Here is a 21,955-nt window from a genome sequence, read left to right on the forward strand (position 1 = left end):
CATTTTTATAATATTTTTAACATTAATGATTATTTTTTAACTAAAAATAAATAGTTCAAATTATACTTTTTTTTTAATTTTAATAATATCAACTTAACACTTCTTTTTAAAATGCCTTTAAGGTTTTGTGAGTGTTCATTTGTATTGTTGGCTTTATATTTAAGAGTAAAAAATCATCAAATATCAAATTACAACAACCAATCAATTGCACAGCTTAGTCAAATAACACAAATAATAAAAGAACCAAGAAAATATAACAAAAAAAAAATTTTTTTTAAATATATGTAAACAACAAAATCATAAACAAAAGTTAAACTTATTATATCGTTGTTGTTGTTTTCATGCTTACGTTATATTTTCAGTATTGAAGTTAGATACAATTGAATTTATAAAGTTTTCTCGCATTATAACAGCACGAATTGATTTCCAGTCGGTCGCATTCTCACCCAGTAGCAGACAGATTGACTCCAGAGCCAATTTCACCACCGATGGTGGATTGGCCATGGTACGAACTTCAACAAGTTGTTGCTTACGTATCGATTTAACGGCTAAAGTGAATCAAGCGGGTTTGGTGGTGAGTGTGTGGTGAGTAAAAAGTAGTAATAGTATGGTAGTAGTAAGTAAACAACAAAAAAAAAAAAGTTATAAACTGACTCATTTAGTAAAATCATTAATGCTAATTGGCTTAAAACTGTTATAAATATATAGGGGGACATCTCTATTCATCGTGTTTTTGTTAAATATGTTGTGGTTCTATGCAGAAGTCCGATCCAACAACTTGATTGCTGGCGTGCTGTATAAGTTGCCTGTTCTAATTTAAAAAAAGATTAATTGCTAACCAAAACCTGCAGACACAGACATATTTATATATATACATAAGTAAAGAGTTTAGTAGTTATTAACTTAATTTAATAATGTAGACTTGTTGGGAGTGCGAAATTTGTTAAATACACTCTTTTACAGGCATTTGGCGAATGCGAATTTCAGTTCAAAAAATTTCCCATCACGAACAGCTATTTTTATGATTTTAGTAAATGGTGGTGGTTTGACCMSTGCACCCYGTGAGTACAACAGWTAAAATCTTACGTKTTAGGGAATTCTCMCTATCATTTTCGGGTTTAGTAACCCAAAATTAGCAGAAACATACTCCATTATTATTTGACTAGATTTAACACTACRATCTCTCTAWAACATATAGCTGCCGCACAAACTAATCCATCAAGGAAAGGTATTTTTCATTTATAAAAAGTATTCTAGCTCCGGTGGAAGCAGTTATCGTTTTTTCTTGTTTTCATTCATATTTTCATACCCAATTACGCGGAATGGGCATATGCGCCTAAAAGCACATTTCAAAATTTTTATCACAGCACTCTCAACAAGTCTACATTATAAAATATAGTTTTTTATTTGTTAAATACATTAATAATATTCAAATACATACACGAATAGTTATTGAATAAAACTGTATCTGCCTTAAAAAACATATATGTATGTACTTATGTATATAAGTAGTATGCATTTAGGAACTTCATTTTATATTATTTGTGATATAAATATATTAAAATCACTATTATAAGTAGTTCAAGTATATTACTGTAAAACTAGAGGAACACATGAGAGTAACGGTAAAAATGCTATACACATGTGCTAAACTGATGCAAAAATGTGGTGAATGCACTATTTCGTTGAAAATGGACGATGCAAAAAAAAAAAATATATATATATAAATAATACTAATAAAATTAAAAAAATGAATGTGTAATTGAAAAACAAAAGTAAGAGTTTAGTAAACCCCAGCGCGGTTATTAAATTATATGGATATGTTTTAGATATACAATTATAATATACAATACTGAGCCACTGTTTAATAGTATGTATGTATATGTATGTGTATGTGTATATGTAATTTTCACAATAGCCACATGAAGCCAATTTGGATGTGTTTGGGGTGAAGAGATGGCGACTGTGTTATATTGGAGTTTGGTCTTTTGCCTGTTGCGGCATATTTATGCAGTGTATATTTATATATATATATATGCGTGTGGGCGTGTGTGTAAGTGACAATTTTGAATTTGGTTTGCTTAATATTATTATTATAGTTAAATTAGTTTACAATATACATAAGTTATGATAAAAAATAGTATTGTGTATTGCCGTACGTGATATTCTCTGTTCTCAAATTAACAATGGACGGAATAAAACTATCTTTGACAAGTATGCCACGTATCGCCTTCCAATCGGTGGCAGTCTCGCTGAGCAGCTCGCAGACTGATTCCAATGCTAACTTAACAACAGCCGGTGGATTGGCCATGGAACGCACCTCAGCCAAGTGTTTCTTTTTAATGGCGCTTACAGCTAAAGTGATAAAGTGTTTGCAAGAAATGCACAGTTGGTTTAAACGGTGGTCAAAAGCAAATAATAAAGGGGTGTTGAAATATAAAATCATATAAGTGTCACCAGTGTATAAACCTACTAACGGTATAAATATATTTATGTGCGCTGCTTGAAAATTTCTACACTAAAATATATAAAAAATATCACTTGAACCTTAGAGTGTTAACGTTACGAGTCGCTTAAATTAAACTTAAACATTTTCAATCTCATTAAAACATAAATAAATAGTTTATGGCTTGTTTGTAGCGTACAAGCAAGCGTTTACCTTGTTGCGCCTCGATTACAGCCGGTTCCACTTGTGCCAAGTCGGCCATGACATATTTACGTTTCTCCTCGATTTTCACCGTCTGATCGGCCAGGCGTATTTGTATCTCCTGCGACTGTATCTTCTTCTTCTCGGCTTCTTGCTGATCCTTGAACATCTGCTTGAGCTTGGCATTGGCTGCCTCATTTTTGGCCTGCAGCTCCTGCTTCTTAACGGCCAATGACTTCTGCATCTCCTCCACCTGCTCGACAGTTTCGGCAATTTTATTAAGACCCACATTCAAGTGCAATTGCTGCTCTTCCAAGTCGCTACGCTTCTCATTATACAACTTGACAAAGTGATGTATAAAGTCCAGATAGTGACGTGGTGTGACCGCCATGGTGCGACCGCCGCGCTTGGCKAGTCGTGCATTGGCTTGATGCAGCGTTTGGTGTACATACACACAACTGTTGATGACCGCATCGCGATGTGTTGGTTGTGCCGGCACCAAGGGGCACACTGATGGGAAGAAATCGGGTGCGCTCCAATTTTGTTTTTCCAAATCGACGCGTGTGGTRAACTCTTTGCCCACCTGGAAGAGTGCCGAATCCGACCAGTCGCCGAACCAGTTAAGCACGCAACGATTGAAGAGCGCGGGTGAGGTGGCCGCACGATCTTTAAGACCGTCTGTTGACGGGTTCATGGTGAAGACTACGTGCAAGTTGCGCATAACTTGCTGGGTGAACCTGTATGGTGAAAAATATGAAGGAAATGTTTGCAAATTTTCATTCAAATCATTTTAGTTATTTGTGCGTGCTGAAAAATATATTTTTACACACCATTTATATAACTCATCACTTGAGTCCAACATCAAGCCCTCGCGCTGTGCGCCCTCCTTACATTGTGTCATCAGTGTAGTGTATTCATCGCCCTCGAACAGACCGGGCACTTCGCCGTTAGCCAACAGCGTATTCATGCGTTCCAAGAAGCCGGAATCCAAAACATTCGACTCGTCCAAAATGAAAGCGATCTTTTCATCCTTGCAACCGGAGCGTCTCAGCACACAACGTAGATCTTCATCGAAATCTTCACCAGTGTATTTGTTGTGTACTTTAATTTGGAATATCGATAGACCATTCATCCAAGCGACAAAACGTGAAAGTGTCGTTTTGCCAGCGCCAGACACACCAATCAGCAGTAAATGCCCTTGCGGCTGACGGAATATACGATCGATGCGCAAGACGTGCTCTAAAACTTCATCGAACAGCACCAGCGGTACGTCGAGCTCCTCCTCGTAGAAGACCTTGAGACGTGCGCGCACATAGTCTCGCAATTCTTCACGATTAACGGGCATATAGTCTTTAGACAACCAATTACTGTAGAGAATGGGTCGCGTCAATGCCTCCTCTTGATTGATACCAGGGAAGTGTTTCAGTGCCACAATGTCGATATTCTCATTGGTCCAGCGACGTTCTGATTCCTCAACCAGCCTGTCTTGGAACAAACGTAGGGCCTCATGCGCCCACAAACGCACCAAACCCTCCACTGGTAACGAATCAAGCGGACGTATGGCCTCGCAAATACCACGTACCCAACGTGTCATCTCACGCGGCGAGTACACATAGTGCGGTTGCATGTCTTGCGTGAAGCGATCTTGGGATGCCAAATAAAACTCGACCATAGCATTGGTCAGCGGTTCGGCGTAGCCGCGCAATGACGGCATCATGCGCAACATTGCTCGCGAGAAGGTGCCATAGATTTGTTTGAGCGAAGTCTCACCCGGATAGTCTACATAAATGATTGGCACGTGACGTAGGAAACGGTGTGAAAGTGGTTTACGACCCGGATCTGTGGGTGGATTACAAGCGCCCACGAATTGTATGCGTTCTAGCGAAACCCAAGCTTGATCGCTGGCGCGATAGAAGCCCTTGTGTTCGACCAGCTGACGCAAAAATGATATTACACGTTGTGTGCCGTATGTGTCCATGTCCGGCAAATTGATTTCATCGCAGAATAGCACGAGCCACTTGCCAATCTGTATCCAAAAAAGAGAAATATATAAGACAAAAAGACAATATTTTTGAATTTTTCTCGTACCTGCACTGGCGAAAGCACAACACCGTTAGGCGTCTTACGATACTCGCAATAGTGATCGAAAGTTTTGAGCAAAAGCTCGGGTGTGGTAGCTGACGAGAAGTTCAAGCCAACCACTTCCATATCGGGTAAAGCCCGCAGTGCTGAGAACAATGTCATCGTTTTACCAGAACCAGGTGGCCCGCATAATACTATAAATAGATAGATAGGGATAGATAGAGAATACTATTATTGAATTGGTAAATCTTCACAAGATAACCCACCCAATGGTTTATGTTCGGCCAGCCAAGTGTACAAGCTGTCTCTTATACACATCTAGATGTGTATAAGAGACAGACTATAAATAGATAGATAGGGATAGATAGAGAATACTATTATTGAATTGGTAAATCTTCACAAGATAACCCACCCAATGGTTTATGTTCGGCCAGCCAAGTGTACAAGAGCGACTCGTGGCGCACAGTATCCAATGTGGGCACAACAATGTCAGGTGAGGCCACTTTGTGTGTTTCAACTTCAATAACCGGCACCTTGTTCGACCATGGCACCCATTCGCCATTCATGCTAACTTCGTAGTCGATAATAGGTGCGCCAGCAGCGCCCGGCAGCGGTATGGTGGTAACACTGCGTACAAAGTCACCCAGATCAGTGCGTACTTTAAGTTTAGCATCGCCAGCGAAGGACCAGAGTACAGAGTAAACCAGTGCTTTCGGTATATATTGCTCCAGTTGGTCGGCAGAACATGGGAAATCGGGATGTTGTGAATTGAAGTTGAGCACATTTCTGAAATAGAAGTGATAATGAAATTGTTGTTGTTTTTGATTCCCCAAAATATGTGAAAATAACTTTGTGGAGCCAAAATGCCAAAATTTTTATTTTTGACATTCCACTAGCCCTCAGTAGAGTTGAAAATATAAGTCTACGCACCTTGCAGCTTGGTTCAGCATAGAAAATAGCGAACTGAGTGCACGCAAGCGCGTGAAATCCATAATATGCTCTTGCTCCATGGCGTACTCCAAACTGCGCACCACAATGCCATCAGCCGAGAAGTATGGCTGCAACAACAAAGCAATATCACGTTGCACTTGCAGTGATGGCGAAACCTCTTCTTCTTTATCCTTATTAGTAGCTGGCTTAACAACACCAACAAAGTCTTCATCGCCATCCTCAAGTGGAATACTGCGCAATCGCGACAGATAGTTCTCAAATATCATTTCGGTGGAGAGTACATCCTCCGAGAACCAAACCATGCCACAACGTGAGACGGTGGCTAGTGTGGCGAACTTCAGATCCTGCACTTCAAACATTATGCGCACATTGGGCGGCAACGATAGACGTTCACCATTCGGCAAGGTGAGCAATTTGTTGTCATCCAAAACGGAATTCAAATTCTCGACCCACTCGGGATCGACATCACCATCGAAGATAATCCATTGACGCTTGTTGATTTCACCACGCACATTATCGATGATTTTACGCAGCACATGCGTGAAGAGACCGTCGGTCCACTCGCGCGTATTCTGATCCATAACACCATAGAGTGCCTCCTTGGAAATGGCTTTGGGATCGATGACATGCGCAACACCTTCAGTACCCTCGAAACGCTCCAAAGCTTTGAGCAAAGTGCGCCAGGCTGTCGATTTGCCAGAACCGGATGGACCGACCATCATCAAACCGTGATTGAGATTGGAGATTTGATACAATTGCAGCACCTATTCATGGTAAAGTGTTACGCATATTAGAGAKAAATGTAAAAGAAATCGGCAATTTGGGGGGAGGGCAATGAGGAGCAAGCTTAAATTTTGCACTAATCAAATTGGCAAGCAATAGAAATATGTATTCAGGCATCGCAGTACGTTTACAAATTACAAATTTCGACTATCTAAACTTGCTTGATAGGAAAATATTATATATATTTTKGTTGTAAAATAAGAAATCGGAAGGGTTTAAGCGTCTTACTTTTTCCACCCACGTCTCACCGAATCCTTGCGCATTCTGTTTTATCAACGTTATGTAATTCATTCAGTGATTTTCGGTAATTGCGCGTGTAAAGCAAGCATTAATTAAATAKCAAAGTGCATACATTAGGAGAATCTTCTTAAATATTGTCAAATTACGAACTAAACACATCAATTTACACGAAATAAGTACAGTGCAATAACAAACATTCGTGCGAAGGAAGTGCTCGAAAATAAGTTGTGTTTGTTTTTTGTTTGAAACAATGCACGATATAATAACTAAATAAGTAAGAAAGCGTTAAGYTCGGGTGGAACCGAACATAAGRTACTCTCGCAAGTTTAAGGAATGTTAAGAAAAATTGTGGTAATGACCTTCACAAACAAAAACCTTTTCATATAACGACTAGATTTTGGTCGATGAGCTTCCATACACGGACTTGATTTTGATAATTCAGTTTGTGTGGCAGTTATGTGCTATAGGAAATGCCCTTGAGGAGAAAAGGACGTGTGAAAAATATCACATCGATATCTTAGGAAATCATCTCATTGAAATCTCCTGAGGGACTAGGTTGCGTATATGCAGACACACGGATATAGCTGTTGACTTCTCAATCTCTATATTGCGAGAATATAAATATTCAATCACTCCTTCACAACTTAGATACGTTATACAAGACAGTAAGAGTCATACACTAACAAAGCAACAACAAACACACAAATGTAGTCCGCTCGTTCGCTTACCTTCTCCATCCAGGCAGCACCCTGTTCATCACCTTCGCCGCAAACCAAATAGTCTTCTTGACACACTTTGCGTATCTCCTCCTTTAGTCCCTTCATTTCGGCCCGCGTATAGCCAACATTGGGGAAAACGTCGCTCAGCAATGAGAAGAGCAATGGTATATCCTCGGCCACAAGTTTGGGCACCATGGTCTCACAAACCGATTGTATGAGGATCTCTTGCTCTGGCAAATTTTCAGCCACCGAAGCCTCGTCGATATTTTCCTCACCGCGTTGACGCATTGTTTCCTTAATCTTCATAATGCGATCACGTTTCACATTGCCAGCCGAGATCAACACCGACTTGAGCGCACGTAAACCGAAGTCATAATGACTTTGATTGGACAGCTGTTCGTCGCAAAGCTTGAAGAATGGCACAATCTTGCAAGCTAACTTTTCGGCAGAACGGAAACCTTGTGAGAACAACATGACCTCAGCAATGAGCTGGCGATCAGGAGTAGTCATAGCCAAAGAACGGAAGAGCTTCTTCAAATTATCGGGCAAATTGGAACGGCCAGCATAACCGGGATTCATTGTAATAAATATAGCCATATCAGGCGAGACGCGCACTTGCTTGCCAACCAATTCAACAGTTATACTCTCTTTGTTCGTATCCATCTCGTATTTGAGTGCCTCTTGTATGGTCTGTATCTGTTGTGAACAAGCCGACAACATGCGCTCCTCCAAACGATTGAACTCATCAAAGCAACCCCAAGCGCCAACCTGACATAGACCAACAAAAATACGACCCATAGCTTGGAAATCGAAAGTCTCGTCACAATTGAAGACCAACACAAAACGACCAAGTTGATTGCCGAGAGCTTTGACAGACTCAGTTTTACCGGTACCGGCTGGACCGAAGGGCGAACCGCCCAAACGTGATTCCAACGCTTGTGTCATGGTCAAGTAACAGCGATCCGTAAGTGGGGTCTGCACAAGACGATCCTGTACACCTAGGTATTCGAAACCATAGTAGAATCGGGCATTGGCCATGTGAATGGTCAGTTGTTGCAACACCTGTGTAGAGAGTTTACAGTAATAGTGACAGTAAATGTATATATTTACTAATGAGCCACTTTACTTACCTCGGTTTGACGTGGATCGAAGTAGAAACGCATTTCGCAGAGCCATTGGAAGGATTTGGGGCTTGTGACGCCATTGGCAATCAAGCGGCGTGTAACGGTACGCTTGTGTACGAACTCATTAATCTAGAGAAAAGCAATACAAGTTTTATTAAATAAGAAATGTTTCTATAAGCAGACAGGAAAACTCTCTGAACACATACCAAATGCTCCAATTTGCGTCTGCGCAGTGGTGGCTGCTCTTGCAAAACGGAATCGGCGAGCACGTTCAGTGTGGACTCGACAGTGCCCAACACGCGCTGCATTGGCTTGGAGTTATTGGTCTCCGAGGCTTGTTGCAAAGCCGCTTCCACATCCTCCGACCACAGAATTTGCGCAGCAAGCACGACAATCTGTGCCTGATATTTGTCACACCATTCCATGTACTTCTGCTGATCAATTTTACCATCACGGAATTGTTTGATGTCCTGTACGGCTTGTGCCAGAAGTGAAGCCAAAGTGAAACGCATTTGCTTCTCGACGAGTGAGAGCCATTCATTGATTTTGGGATGTTCGACCGTGGATACGGGATTCATGAATTTAACTTCTTCACCTTCACGTGATGAAATACCCAAAATAACGGTATTATCCTCGTTCAACAAAATAGCAGCAACGCCGGCAAACATTTTCTTGAAGTGCTTCTGCAAACGTGCAATATTCTTGCTATTACCAATAATCTCCAAGAGATCCTCATCACCCACGAAGTAGAAACGTGGGAAGGAGGTACGCTCACGCTCCAAATACTCGCCCAAAGCCTTTTGTATTTTACCCAACAGATCAGCAAGACGTTCTAGCGAACGTTGTACTGCCGGTATATTCAATACGTCCATAACTTTCGGTGACTTGGTCACTTTTTTCATGAGACCCAAAAACTCAGAGCTGATGCTTTGGAAACGTGAAGTTTCCACCGGCAGCAATGTTTTGATATCAGCGCTACCAGAGAAAATGCCCTCCAAGTAGACCCAACGACGTTGCACGTCAATCCATACATCGAACAGGGCATTTATGCGATTCAATTTCTCTTCCCACGTCAAAGCCTCCTCTTCGAAAACTTTATAGTAGGGTGAGAGTTTCATAGCGGCAACCGAATTAATGTGTTCCTTGACTTTGTTGAATAGATCATCCCAACCGCGTATGATGCGACATTTATTCTGATAGTTAATTAGGTCTAGTTCATAGCTCTGCCACGATTCGCGCACTTGCTTCAAGAACTCCTCTAATGCCATTTCACCCTGCGCCACCAGTATGATGTCCTTGACGATATTTTCATTCTTCTGCAAATTCACATCCCACACTTGACCGAGCGACAAATCGGAGATGACCCAGTTAACGCGTAACTGTTTGGTCAGTTGTTTCCAGTGACGCTCCTTGAGAGCATCCGACTTAAGCTCAACGATCAGCATATTCACCTTAATGTAACTCTGTATGAGTTTCTTCACATATTCATATGACTCATACATGCGCAAGCGTGCAGGCAGCTCCTTCAGTTGAGTCATCATTGCCTCAAGTTGTTGACGCAATTTGCGTGGTTGCACCGATAACCACGGTTTCTCTCTGGAAATTAAACAGTTATTATACAAACTTATCTGAATTAATAACGAGAAAGAAAGCCACGCACCTGGTCTCGTCGATTTGTGTCCAAACTTTAGAAAGCTCACTCCAGACACCACGCAAGTCCTGCAACTCCTCCAAGGCGACATTCATACGCTCCGAGCTGTTATTGGGTATAGCAGATTCCTGCAATTCCAGCGCTTCCTTGGCCTTGGCCACATTATCGCGCTCCTCCTTCAAACGTGAATACTTCGTTTCGAACAGTTGCAAATGTTGCAGTGCATCGTCGGGTCTTATCTTGCCGCCAGTGGGTTTGTTCTTCTCCCAGTCGTTCAAGAAATCAAGCGTGCGTGTCTCCACAGCCTTGTCCTCGGCCACAATTTTAGCTTGCAAACTGGCCACTTGMGTTTGTATGGCTGTGTCTTTGCGCTTAATGATCTCATTGAATGCCGACCATTCACCCTCGATGTTGTCCACATGCAACCAGTTGTTGGGGAATTGGAAGCGTTGGCGCTCWAGAATGCGTTGCGCCTCACGGAACACCTCCACTTGTTTGTCCCAAGAGATCATGTCCTTCTTCAATGATTGTACGTAAGTAATGAAGCTAACGGCATCCGAAGTGCTGGCTGCCTCTGTTGCGATAAAAAATAATTTGACACGTGGATATTATTTTCATTTCGTAAGTAGGCGAATTTAAGGGACCGATCGGACAGAACGARATTAAATTTTATTGAGACTCGAAATTATATGAAATTTCACCTAGAAGTAATGGATGCCCGCCCATAATGAATTTATGAAAATAACAGTACTACTTTTTGTACTAAAATTTGCTCAGAAGTAGGCCGTGACACGCCCATAACAAATCTGTGAACTTAACAGTATTGCTTTTAATAATAAATTACCGACCCTTTTATACTCAAATTCAACTTTGTTAACTTAATTTATTGAGCTTACCAATGCTTTGCATCTCCAAATCGGTACGCGACTTCGACACCTTCGAGTGAAATGTAGTCATTTCGTTGCCTAGCAAGGTGCCAAACTTGCCCAATGCCTCCTTATGCCAAGAATCATACTTCAAGGTGACCTTGGCTTGCACTTTAGCATAGTCAATGACAATCGGACCATAGGCACGACGCGTATCGGACGTATCGAATGTGGTGCGTGATTTCTTGATGTCATTCAAGCATTTAATCCACAAGTTGACATCTTCACCCAAACGCCCATACAAGGTGTCCGCCTGCAAGTCCCACAAACTCTGATAACGCAACCATTCCTCGACATAATTGCGCACTTCGCTGATTTTATTCTCAATGGCGCCATAAGCATTCTCCAAAATCAAGGCTTCTGGCAATTTTGTCAACAAGTTGCGATAAGTGGGTGGCGCATGCTTGTCCAAGCCGACTTGATAGCGTGTGCTCTGCAAGCGCACCTGTGAGGTGACAATCGCTTGCCAAGCGAACAATTGTTGCATGATTTGGAAACGTGCCTCCTCGATGGAGGGATACAAATACATTTGCTGATTGGTGATGCGTATCTCGTGTATAGCATTTTGGATCTGTGGCTCTCCGCCCAGCTTGTGTGTCGGCTGTGCTGGGGCATCGGTGTCCATGGAAAGATCGCGTTCTTTCTTGCTACCAGTCAATGCCTCGGTCCAAGCYTGTATGCCGGCCTGCAGACGCATAGCCAATTTCTTTTCAACTTCTTCATCGAGGCGTGTGACCCACACGTTCAAGTTGGAGTATTGTTTCAGTGACAAAGCATCGACGGCATGTTGAATTTTCGATAAGATTTCAGTGAAAGTAGCTGCGCTGTACGGGCAAGTCTCCAATGAACGCACATCAACATCCAATTGCTCCTCGACAACAAGCAAATCTTCGACCTAAGTGCAAGTGTGTGTTGGTTTAACAGTTTATGACTAAATTGTAGGCAAGCTCACCTTCTCCTGGAACTGTGTGACACATTCAGAGAGACGCAAAACGTAGGGATCGAGTTTGTACGACTCCCAGACCAAACCAATGCCTTCAGAAATCAAATTCAACACTTCCTTACGTAAGCCAGCTACGAGTGGCACAATACTGGCGCGATCTTCAATCTAATAAGCAAGGAAAATATTCTTAAATACTTGCATTACGTAAGGGGAAGTGCGCACAAAGTTGCTTTTCGGATGTTCAAAGCATGCATTTGCATAAACTAGTATGTTTGGTAAGAATTATTTCGATTGTGATATAAAATATACTAAGTGCAAATGATTATATAAATACATAATGCTATTTAAGAGACATTTATTAACAATAACACTACCTTGAATACTGAATTTTGTGCTAAACTCCTATTATTTAGCTGCATGTAAGAGAGGGAGGTATTCGATATTGTTTGTTGAGAGAGAGTTTAAAACCGTTGCGCGTTTAGTGGCATATTAATAGATATTATGGTGTATTATTATGTGATATTTAAGAGAGAAGCATAATGGAGACATTTAATTTAAGAAACCAATTTGCATGTTTGCATAATTGCGAGCTTACAACGAAATTAGGATTAAGCAGAAATCAGGGTTGCAATGTTCTTCCTTAAATATTTTTATAATAAAATTTTCAAAACAAAGGTATATAATTAGTTTTTAATTGAAGTTTCGAATTTAAAAATTTAACATTTAGTTTTTAATTCCAAATCAGAATGAACAAAAAATGAACAAAGCTATTGACGGAGGCACCGAAAGTCCATAATTACTATAGTAGTGGCTTAAAATTTAATAACACAAAAAAACTAAAACGTTTGTATGTGTGAATTTGACGACCACTGCTCGAGAATATGGAATATGATGTTGGAACACGAGGTACGCATGGGCGAAGTTCGAAAATAATTTTTGTTAATTATAAACTTTGGATTTCTTTCTTTATTTTTCAAGTCGGTGTTTGAATTTTTTGAACGTTTAAAATTATTCTTAATAAGACACAAAAAAAAATAATTTTAATGTTAATTCAATTATTTTTTAATGCAGAATTTGCAACCCTGGCAAAAAGAAATGAAAAAATAAAAAACAATTTTTAATAAACTAAGTCTGCAAAATATCGAGGCGTTAGAAATTAGCACAAAATGTTGCCAACATTAAATAAAATAAAAAATATACGAGTAGATATGTATGTATTTTCTCTGTTAATACGCGTTTACAAGCTGCACGCAATTTAAAGTACATGCGTGTTCATATGTAAGCAATTGTAAGGGTGTTGGAAGTAATTATATGGTATTAGTTTCAAAGATGTGGTGGACTGGTGGTATTGACTTATGTGTATGTGTGTTAAATCAGTGCAAAATCAGCGCAAATATATACATATTTATACCTTTTCCAATGTGCGTTCGTAAGTGCGCACGCTCTCAATCAAAGAAATTGCATACGGGTAAATTTGATTGGCTTGGTGTGCCTTGTTGACAATGGTAAGTGGCACCCTAAATGTAGGTAAAGGTTAGAGTTGAAAAATCTCTATAAGGCTGCTTTTAAAAAACTAACCTGAAGCCCAAATTCTTGATGTTACGCACTTCCTTGGAGAGTGTGATGATTTCGGGCAAAAAGTTTACGCGCAATTTCAACACGTTGCTGCGGCCGGTGCGCGAACGTGTCGATTCGATGGTGAAGATGCGTCCGGAATTGCCAAAATTACGCTCCTGTACTTTGCGTGCCCACTCCTGGAACACTTCAGAAATAGAGAGCTTGTTGCGGAAACTGTCACCGTCCGCTTTAAGCTTCTGTCCCTCCAAATGAGTTTCCCAGCCTTTACCCAGCACATCTTCAACGCGCTTCAAATACATGGTCAATTGATTATCGATCTGACGCGCCCAAATGATGGAACCAGCTACGGGCGGCAAGTCACGCACCGTCGAGAGSCGATAGCTTTTGCTTTGTGGATATTGCACCTAAAACAAAAATCAATAATAAAGAATTTTGAACTTTCACGACATGTATTAGAAGAGTACCTTGAATTTCTCATGCAGTGCATCTATATCATCCTTGACGCGTTGTATAAGTTGTGTCTGATACTCGCGTATGGCGCCGCGTATATGCGGACGCACGAAGAGCGCATTGAAGCGCGAGAAAATGCGAAACATTTCATTGGCATTCTTAGCGGTGCCCAGCTGATCGCGCAAATGAGCAGTGATGCGTGCTTCAACACGGTCTACAAAAGCGTTAAAGTAGTGAAACTTTCATAGTATTTTTATTTTTTTGAACTCACCAATTTTCTCTTCGTAACGCTTGACAGCTGCCTCCCAAGCTTCTGAGCCCTCCTTGGTTATGTCCAAGCAGTCCACCTCCTTCACATTCTCATAAGCTAAGTTCACCTCTTCGATAGCATTGGCATCGGCCGCCTCCAAGCTGTACGGTTGCTTCGTTTCCGCAGCATTAGCATCGTTATTTTGCGCTTGCTTYGTGGGACGTAAGACACGTAATATTACGGTGCGCAACTGCTCATGCTGGCGTCGGAATTTGCGCATATGCTCCATGCGTGTCTGCAGCTTCTTGTGAGCCGGCGATACGCGCCATGCCATCTTCAGATGCTCGTCACGCTTCTTCTTGGCTATGTCACGCAGTAAACCTTGCAGTTTATCATACTCGTCATCCCAGCAGCTGAATATCTCGAAGCATTGATTCATTACACGTTCGAATTCATCAAATGGAATGTGCATGAGACGACGCGTACCCAATACTTTCAGCAATTGTTGTGAAAGATCACGTGAAATAGCCTCAATCAATTTGAGACAACGCGGTATCGGATACTTTGTATTACGTACTTTACGCAAATGTGAAAATATTTGCTGCACCGCTGGGCGTATCTTTTCCAGTTCGGTAGCAGATAGTAAGTCATTGATTGGAAAGTCCTTCATAAGTGGATTGTAATCGGCAACCATAGCCAAGGCCTGTTTGAGACCAGTGTCGGTATCAAATGACACGGTGGCATGGAAGCGTTTGCCATGTTTGAGTATGTCCAGTGTGAGAGCAACTTCTGGTGATTCACGCTTTTCTTGTATGCGATACAGAGCACGCTCCAAATTCAACCAAAATGAGATTTCCTAATTTAAAAAAAATAAATTTTTATAAATTTTTAAATGTGAGTTGCGCATGAATTCGTACATACCTGCAGAGCAGTGCCCGACGAAGGATCACGATCCAACATGGTCACTTTCTTGATTTCTTTAATCCAACGATTAACACCATTCTGCAGTTGGTTAAGGAAGGATGAATCCTCTACTTTATCACCAAAATCTGCCACTTTTGCTTTGCGATTTTCATCGGCACATTTACGTATTACCGAATTAACAGATGTATGCGCCGTTAGAGTAATTTCCGGTATATCTATGTTTTGCTGAAGATGCAAGAGTCCCATCTCTAATTCAGCCAATTTCTTTTCAACAGATGGAGCCATTTTATCACCATCCCGATCAGCACGTCCCGATTCCTTGACATAAGACTTGAAGTACGGTGCCAAGGATTTGGAAATGAAGGCATGCAACGTTTCGTATGGTGAGCCATCGGAAAAGTTTATCAAACGTAACTGAGAGTGTATTGATTTGTCTGCCTCAATTACAGCTCCACGTTTGATACAAGCCAATGATGCCATGCGGCTGTTGGTGAAGTGCACATCATTACTTATTTGATAGGTGACGAACTCCTTCTCTTCCTCTCCTTCAGCTGGCTGTTCGTTTTCATCTTCTAAATGAAATATATATATTTTAAAATATATAATTCAATAATGGTAACTAAACATAAACTATGTAATAATTTTAATATATTAAAGATCAAAGATAAGATAGTATACTCCCACATACAATATGAATATTTATATTTCCTATCTCCCTCCTATTGCGCAAAAATCCACTGTAAATCAAAACAAAAACAATTTATGAAAATTGCCGGTTGTAAACAAATAGCAGCTGTGTTTTGTTTACTTGTGCGGGATACCACTACCACGATACAATAGCCGGTTACCAGACAAAAGTCAGTAATAGAAACTGAAAGGTGTTCATGCGTAGTAGATTACATACCATCATCATGAGTCATGACCATAGAAACATGACATCACTGTGCAAATGTCAAGATACTTTCTAATTACAATATTGTAGAAAATTAATATCGATTTTACCAATTGGATTTCAAATTTAATCCACTGTACAGTCAAATTAAAAATCTAAACCACATGGTATAAGCCCAAATTAAAAACTTTTAAACAAAATTCGTCATTCAACAAAATGTTTGCAATTAATAGACGCCATTTTGCACAATGGGCGTAGGTAGCCGCTATGTACAGAAATACCTATATACATATGTAACCAAATGCCGTTAGTAAAATGCCAATTACCTTTCAAGCAGTTCCTTTGGATGTACAATGCTTGTATTTGAGGATCCGAAAGAAACTTTTTTATACGTTCCTGGTTGTCTGGATTCTCGAGAGCATAGTTTAATGCAGGTGGCACAACATCTTCTTCAGGAAGTAGGATAGTGACCGCTTTACGTATATAATTAGCAAATGCTCCATAATCGACAATGGTTACATTTGCTACCGCCTCCACAGATGTATCAGCGTTCTCCAGCGAATCTCCCATGATTTATTCGCTGGAATATACACTCACTAAGTTTGTATTAATTAATTTCAAATTAAATTTGCAAGAGATGATTTGATTACGTCCGCAATTTGCTAGCGCAGAAAAATCAGTGATGAAAAAAAGTGATGCCAACTTTTAGGATTATAATACAGGTCAAAAACAGGGAAAAATCCAACTAGTAAATCATATATGAAACATGCATTTGTTTTTCTTATTTTTTAAACTGAGTCCCGACCATGTGAGGGAAAGTTTTATATGAATTAAGAAATTTTTTTAATTCATTTATTAGACCGAATGCAATGTGAATAAATTTTCTCCCTTTATGCTATTAAAAGTGCAGCAGCAGTATTATTCATTATACATAGTTGCATGAGGATTTAGGGAGGAACAGTTCAGGCAAGAGAGTAATTCATAGATATAAGGAAGTGTTCTCTTCGTCTTGCAAAAGCAGAATCTAGTCTAGAACGGTTGATGCGGACAATTGCGAATGACTATTGTGAATTAGCGTACCTTCTGCATTCATTATTCACAAAAACCTGTAATACATCCTTATAATTTAAAATGTATTTAAAATTTACCTTCGTCAACAATTTAACAGGTAAATCTGCCTTCATATAATAATATATAATGACAGCTAAAACAGGGTTGCAATTATATTTTTACGTATCATTGCATGAAAATAAACATGTGTTTTGGTCTGACACATTTTACAGCCATTGCAATTAATTTTCTGCGAGAGTTTGCGTTGTGCCGTTGCACCAAGAGGAAAATTCTGCACTTTTTTTCAGTGTTTGTATAGTTCTATTACAATTTCCGATCAGCTGCTATAACAGATGGAAAGTTGCACACCGTTCAAAACACAAATCATTTGACTCTTTCTGCATTTACTTCGAATTTTAGCTACATTTTGTAAATAAAAATTTCAAAATGCAGCTACTTTTACGTACGGGCGTGTTACAGCATTTTAAACACTTTTATAAAAGACGATTTATAACACAAAGTGCGACCGGCATTGAGGTAAACCGCTCCTCATCAAGCAAGTAGAGTTGTACTAATGTGATATAATTTCGTTTATTAGGTATCGGAGCTTACAAATGATGTTAAACACCAAATAGAATCTCATTGGCGTACACAAGTGTCACAGGGACAATTTGATCCAGCACGAAATGATAAGTTCTATGTGCTTCCAATGTTTCCATACCCATCTGGAACGCTGCATATGGGTCACGTACGTGTTTATGCAATAAGCGACACGGTAGCGCGCTTTCATCGTATGTGTGGTCAGAATGTATTTCAACCCATTGGCTGGGATGCATTTGGTTTGCCTGCCGAAAACGCCGCAATACAGAGAGGTGTAGAGCCTGCAGAATGGACTGATGCAAATATCGCTCAAATGAAGAAACAACTGCAAGCCTTAAGTTGCTCTTTTGATTGGAAACACGAAATGTCAACTTGTTCACCGGAGTATTACAAATGGACGCAAAAATTGTTTTTAATGCTTTACAACAAAGGATTGGCATATCAAAATGAGGTTAAGTTTAATTTGAATTTATAATTAATATGTAATTATATACTATGATAATACTATATAAAATGTCATTTAACTAAAACTAGGCTTTAGTAAATTGGGATCCCGTAGATAATACAGTGCTAGCCGATGAACAAGTGGACGCAAATGGTTGTTCCTGGCGCTCAGGTGCTAAAGTACAGAAAAAATTACTGAATCAATGGTTTATACGCACGACAGCATACGCCAAAGCCTTGTTAGACGGTTTAGAAGATCCTACACTTCAAGATTGGCGTGATATTATTAATTTACAACGCCACTGGATTGGCGATTGTGACGGTTATGCATTTCAATTATTAACTTCCGCAACAAATTACTTACGCATTTGGACCAGGAATCCGGAACACTTGAAAGATCCAAATTCCTTTATAGTCATTAAGCAAAATCATTACTTATCAAAATTAAGTAATGCATCGCGTCTAACGGTAGAAAATCCATTCTCAGGCACTATCATACCTGTTATTTTTAGCGATCAAGCTAATTTTCCAGAGCACTGTGACGTATATTTAGCGGCGCCCAGTTTTCGCGAACAGGACAAGGAACTGCAAGAAACCTTTGGACTTGCATTCTTTGCTCATACAAAAACTTCCATTGCAATAGATGCCAAATCGGCGCGCGAAGAAGTTTTAGAAGCGGCAACGCGTCTAAAAATTGGCGGCTACCGCGTGTCTTCCAAATTGCAAGATTGGCTGATATCACGTCAACGTTACTGGGGCACACCCATACCAATAATACACTGTAAAAAATGTGGTGCTATTCCAGTGCCTGAAGATCAACTGCCAGTAGTGTTGCCAGATAAAAAGTTGYTGGAGACACAACGTGAAGAGGCATTGCGCTGCACTTGCCCCAATTGTGAGGACACAGAAGCGAAGCGTGAAACTGACACAATGGATACATTTGTTGATAGCTCTTGGTACTACATGCGTTTCCTAGATCCGAGCTACACCGGCGATATTGTAAATACGGAACTGGTGCAAAAATATATGCCTGTTGATTTATACATTGGTGGCAAAGAGCATGCAGTATTGCATTTATACTATGCGCGTTTTGTCAATCACTTCCTGCACAGCTGCGGTCTTTCGCCCACACCCGAACCGTTTTCGCGCCTGCTGGTCCAAGGTATGGTTATGGGTAGATCATTTAGAGTTAAGGGTTCCGGACGCTACATTACAGAAGACGAGGTGCATTTCCAACAGTCAAAATAAAATTCTATGAAATAAAATTTATATATATATTTTTTTTCAAATAGGTTGAAATTGTGAATGCCAAAAAGAATCAAGCGCGCTTGAAGGAAACCAAAGAGCCTGTCGTCATGACATGGGAGAAAATGTCCAAGTCTAAGTTCAATGGTGTCGATCCCACTGATATGTTTAAAGAATATGGCACTGATACCACACGCCTCATATCGCTGGCTGATGTGGCGCCTACTTCGCATCGGAACTGGTCTAGCGCAAGTACAAGAATAACTTAAAAAAGTATGATACACATTCAAAACGTACTTCCTTAAATAGCATTCCCTGGCATACTTAATTGGCAAAAGCGTCTTTGGTTGACCTTAAACGATTTCTATGCGGCACGCACTGCTGTTGGCGATGCTGCAATGGAAAACGGTGACACCCAAAGCGAAGCATTTGTAGCTGAGGACGACAAACTGTTTGATGCGCGCAACTTTTACGTGAAGGGCGCCACATTTAATTACCGCCACACACATCAATTAAGCGTGGCTATCTCGAAGATGCAGGGGCTAACCAATTCGCTGCGGGTAAATTATTCCATTCTTCACTTTTTATTTATAATTTTTCACTATTAGCTTTTTGCAAACAGCGTACACCGAAGCATATTGTACGTTTTAGTCCACAGTATGAACGCGCCTTAGCTAGTCAAATTATCATGCTCGCACCCATGGCGCCACACTTCGCTTCGGAATTGTGGTCGAAATTCGTAACGGTGCCGCATCGTTTRAACGCGTCCACTTCAGAAGTGCAATGGGAGCGTGATGTTTTAGCGCAACGTTGGCCGGATATTGACGCAGACTATAAGCTGGACTTGACCATTAAAGTATAGTTATAATGATGTCTAACATATATATTTTTTAAATTAATTGCTATCACTTTCCAATTTGTTTAGGTGAATGGTTTTGAAAATTGCGTTATTAAAGTAGCGCGGAGTAATTTGGATCGGATAACGCATAACGATGCGATGGATATTGCGTTCAACACTGCCTCTGTTACTTCATATCTAACGGATAAAAAGATACGTACGACAAATTTCGTACTCTATCCCGGAATCGAGGCTATACTTAATATTTATGTTGACAAAATTAAACAATCCTCTGCGCAAACAACTAATTCGAATGAGGAGGTTGTTAACAAGTAATTTTTTCATACAATAATATGGTATATGTGTAGCGTATGTAGTTGTAAATGGTTTTTATATGTAAGTGATAATATTTATCTAAGGAATTGTAATTATAATGTATTTAATGTAATTAAATCCTATTTATTAAATGGTTGCTGACAGWTTTAATGCAATAAAAWGGATATGTTGTTGTTGCCGMGCGTTCATAATTTCTCTCTGGARAATRCAAAGCGATTTGAATGCATATTTGGTGAGAAGCATCGGTTYAACGAACTTCCGACAAGCRCTGACCTCCATTCACAGTGGAGCCATCAACACCTTCACCGACTCCCTTTCAGTGAATGGCGCACTTGGAGTCAAAACACCACACATYGCAGACGAAGAGAAACGAGAGTGAYCCTTGCGCATTTTCACTCTGAATACTGTAGCAGGCTAAACTCCTACTTATCCAGAATAGACYCYGACATAYYYAATATATTGTAYTGCSTGCAATGAGGCTCTGCATGTCACTGGGCACCTCTTTGCATGCCCACCAACACCACTTACCTGACACTCCTCTCCCTTTGGTCCGACCCCGTTGAAACTGTACTTTTCTTGGGGCCAACCGCTTATCCTTACCATCCTAACGGGAATCAGCTAAATTTTAATTTTTGAATAGACATTCAGGGTTCAAGCTACCACCACTTACTAACATTTCAAAACTAGCTGTAGGTGATTGAAAATTTTTTGAACACACATTCGTAATGAGGACTGCAGACCTCTTAATACAGCAGTCGCAAAATTTTTCATTCAGATTTGCTTACACTACTCAGCATTAGATTAAAAAATGTCATTTACATGACCATAGCCATCTCGAGCAGGACCTCCTATAAAAAAGTGTCATATTTTTCTACTAAGAATTATTTGAAAACCAAATACAAAAGAAAAAAATATTTTTATTATAGGTGAATACGGATAATTATCTTAGGACTTGTCAAAATTTTAATTTTTGACAAAATGAGTTGTTTTTGATGAAAAAATGTACACCGCAGAATGTCTTTAAAAAGTCGAAATTAATTTCAAAATCCTACGCCGTCCGTCTTTTTCTGGCTGATATATAATACATAGCTAAGAAGGTCGTGAGAAATCTTGAATCCGATCACCGAAAACTCTCCGCCTATTACTCTAAGACCAAACATTCTCACAAATACACTCATATTTCTGAAACTATATACATACATACATACATATATGTCGGATCAACTTAAAATTTCGGAGCATATTCTTAAATACGTGTACATTCGGTATTTGGCAAAATAAT

The 21,955-nt window shown here is 40.0% G+C and overlaps 2 protein-coding genes across 10 annotated transcripts in view; one reads left to right on the forward strand and one right to left on the reverse strand.

Moving 5' to 3' along the window:
* Positions 1–16,820, reverse strand: part of LOC108969617 (dynein heavy chain, cytoplasmic) — a 22,313-nt gene extending 5,493 nt beyond the window's left edge. The window contains exons 1-20 of one of the 9 annotated variants that reach the window (XM_018934435.1): positions 16,487–16,820; positions 15,266–15,837; positions 14,366–15,200; positions 14,109–14,308; positions 13,645–14,048; positions 13,478–13,583; positions 12,441–12,479; positions 12,076–12,231; positions 11,094–12,018; positions 10,207–10,771; positions 8,753–10,142; positions 8,553–8,675; positions 7,432–8,484; positions 6,692–6,727; positions 5,660–6,444; positions 5,142–5,515; positions 4,736–4,923; positions 3,478–4,673; positions 2,660–3,384; positions 350–548 (exon numbers count right to left, since the gene is read on the reverse strand). In XM_018934435.1, coding sequence (XP_018789980.1) covers positions 350–548; positions 2,660–3,384; positions 3,478–4,673; positions 4,736–4,923; positions 5,142–5,515; positions 5,660–6,444; positions 6,692–6,727; positions 7,432–8,484; positions 8,553–8,675; positions 8,753–10,142; positions 10,207–10,771; positions 11,094–12,018; positions 12,076–12,231; positions 12,441–12,479; positions 13,478–13,583; positions 13,645–14,048; positions 14,109–14,308; positions 14,366–15,200; positions 15,266–15,837; positions 16,487–16,730 — 10,115 coding nt within the window. In that variant the 5' untranslated portion in view covers positions 16,731–16,820. Of the gene's footprint in view, positions 1–349; positions 549–2,159; positions 2,356–2,659; positions 3,385–3,477; positions 4,674–4,735; positions 4,924–5,141; positions 5,516–5,659; positions 6,445–6,691; positions 6,728–7,431; positions 8,485–8,552; positions 8,676–8,752; positions 10,143–10,206; positions 10,772–11,093; positions 12,019–12,075; positions 12,232–12,440; positions 12,480–13,477; positions 13,584–13,644; positions 14,049–14,108; positions 14,309–14,365; positions 15,201–15,265; positions 15,841–16,486 lie in introns of all 9 variants that reach the window. The other 8 variants (XM_018934434.1, XM_018934436.1, XM_018934438.1 and 5 more) reach the window with 8 other exon arrangements.
* Positions 16,821–17,525: 705 nt separating this feature from the next.
* On the forward strand, positions 17,526–20,804 carry LOC108969594 (probable leucine--tRNA ligase, mitochondrial). The gene is made up of 7 exons (XM_018934395.1): positions 17,526–17,747; positions 17,809–18,261; positions 18,345–19,478; positions 19,547–19,751; positions 19,809–20,059; positions 20,122–20,355; positions 20,425–20,804. The coding sequence occupies exons 1-7, from the start codon at positions 17,658–17,660 to the stop codon at positions 20,671–20,673; spliced, it is 2,616 nt and encodes an 871-aa protein (XP_018789940.1). The 5' UTR covers positions 17,526–17,657; the 3' UTR covers positions 20,674–20,804.
* The last annotated feature ends 1,151 nt before the right edge of the window (positions 20,805–21,955 follow it).

Source organism: Bactrocera latifrons, unplaced genomic scaffold, assembly GCF_001853355.1.
Source record: "Bactrocera latifrons isolate USDA-ARS-PBARC rearing strain unplaced genomic scaffold, ASM185335v1 scaffold_26, whole genome shotgun sequence".
In the NCBI taxonomy this organism is placed as follows: domain Eukaryota; kingdom Metazoa; phylum Arthropoda; class Insecta; order Diptera; family Tephritidae; genus Bactrocera; species Bactrocera latifrons.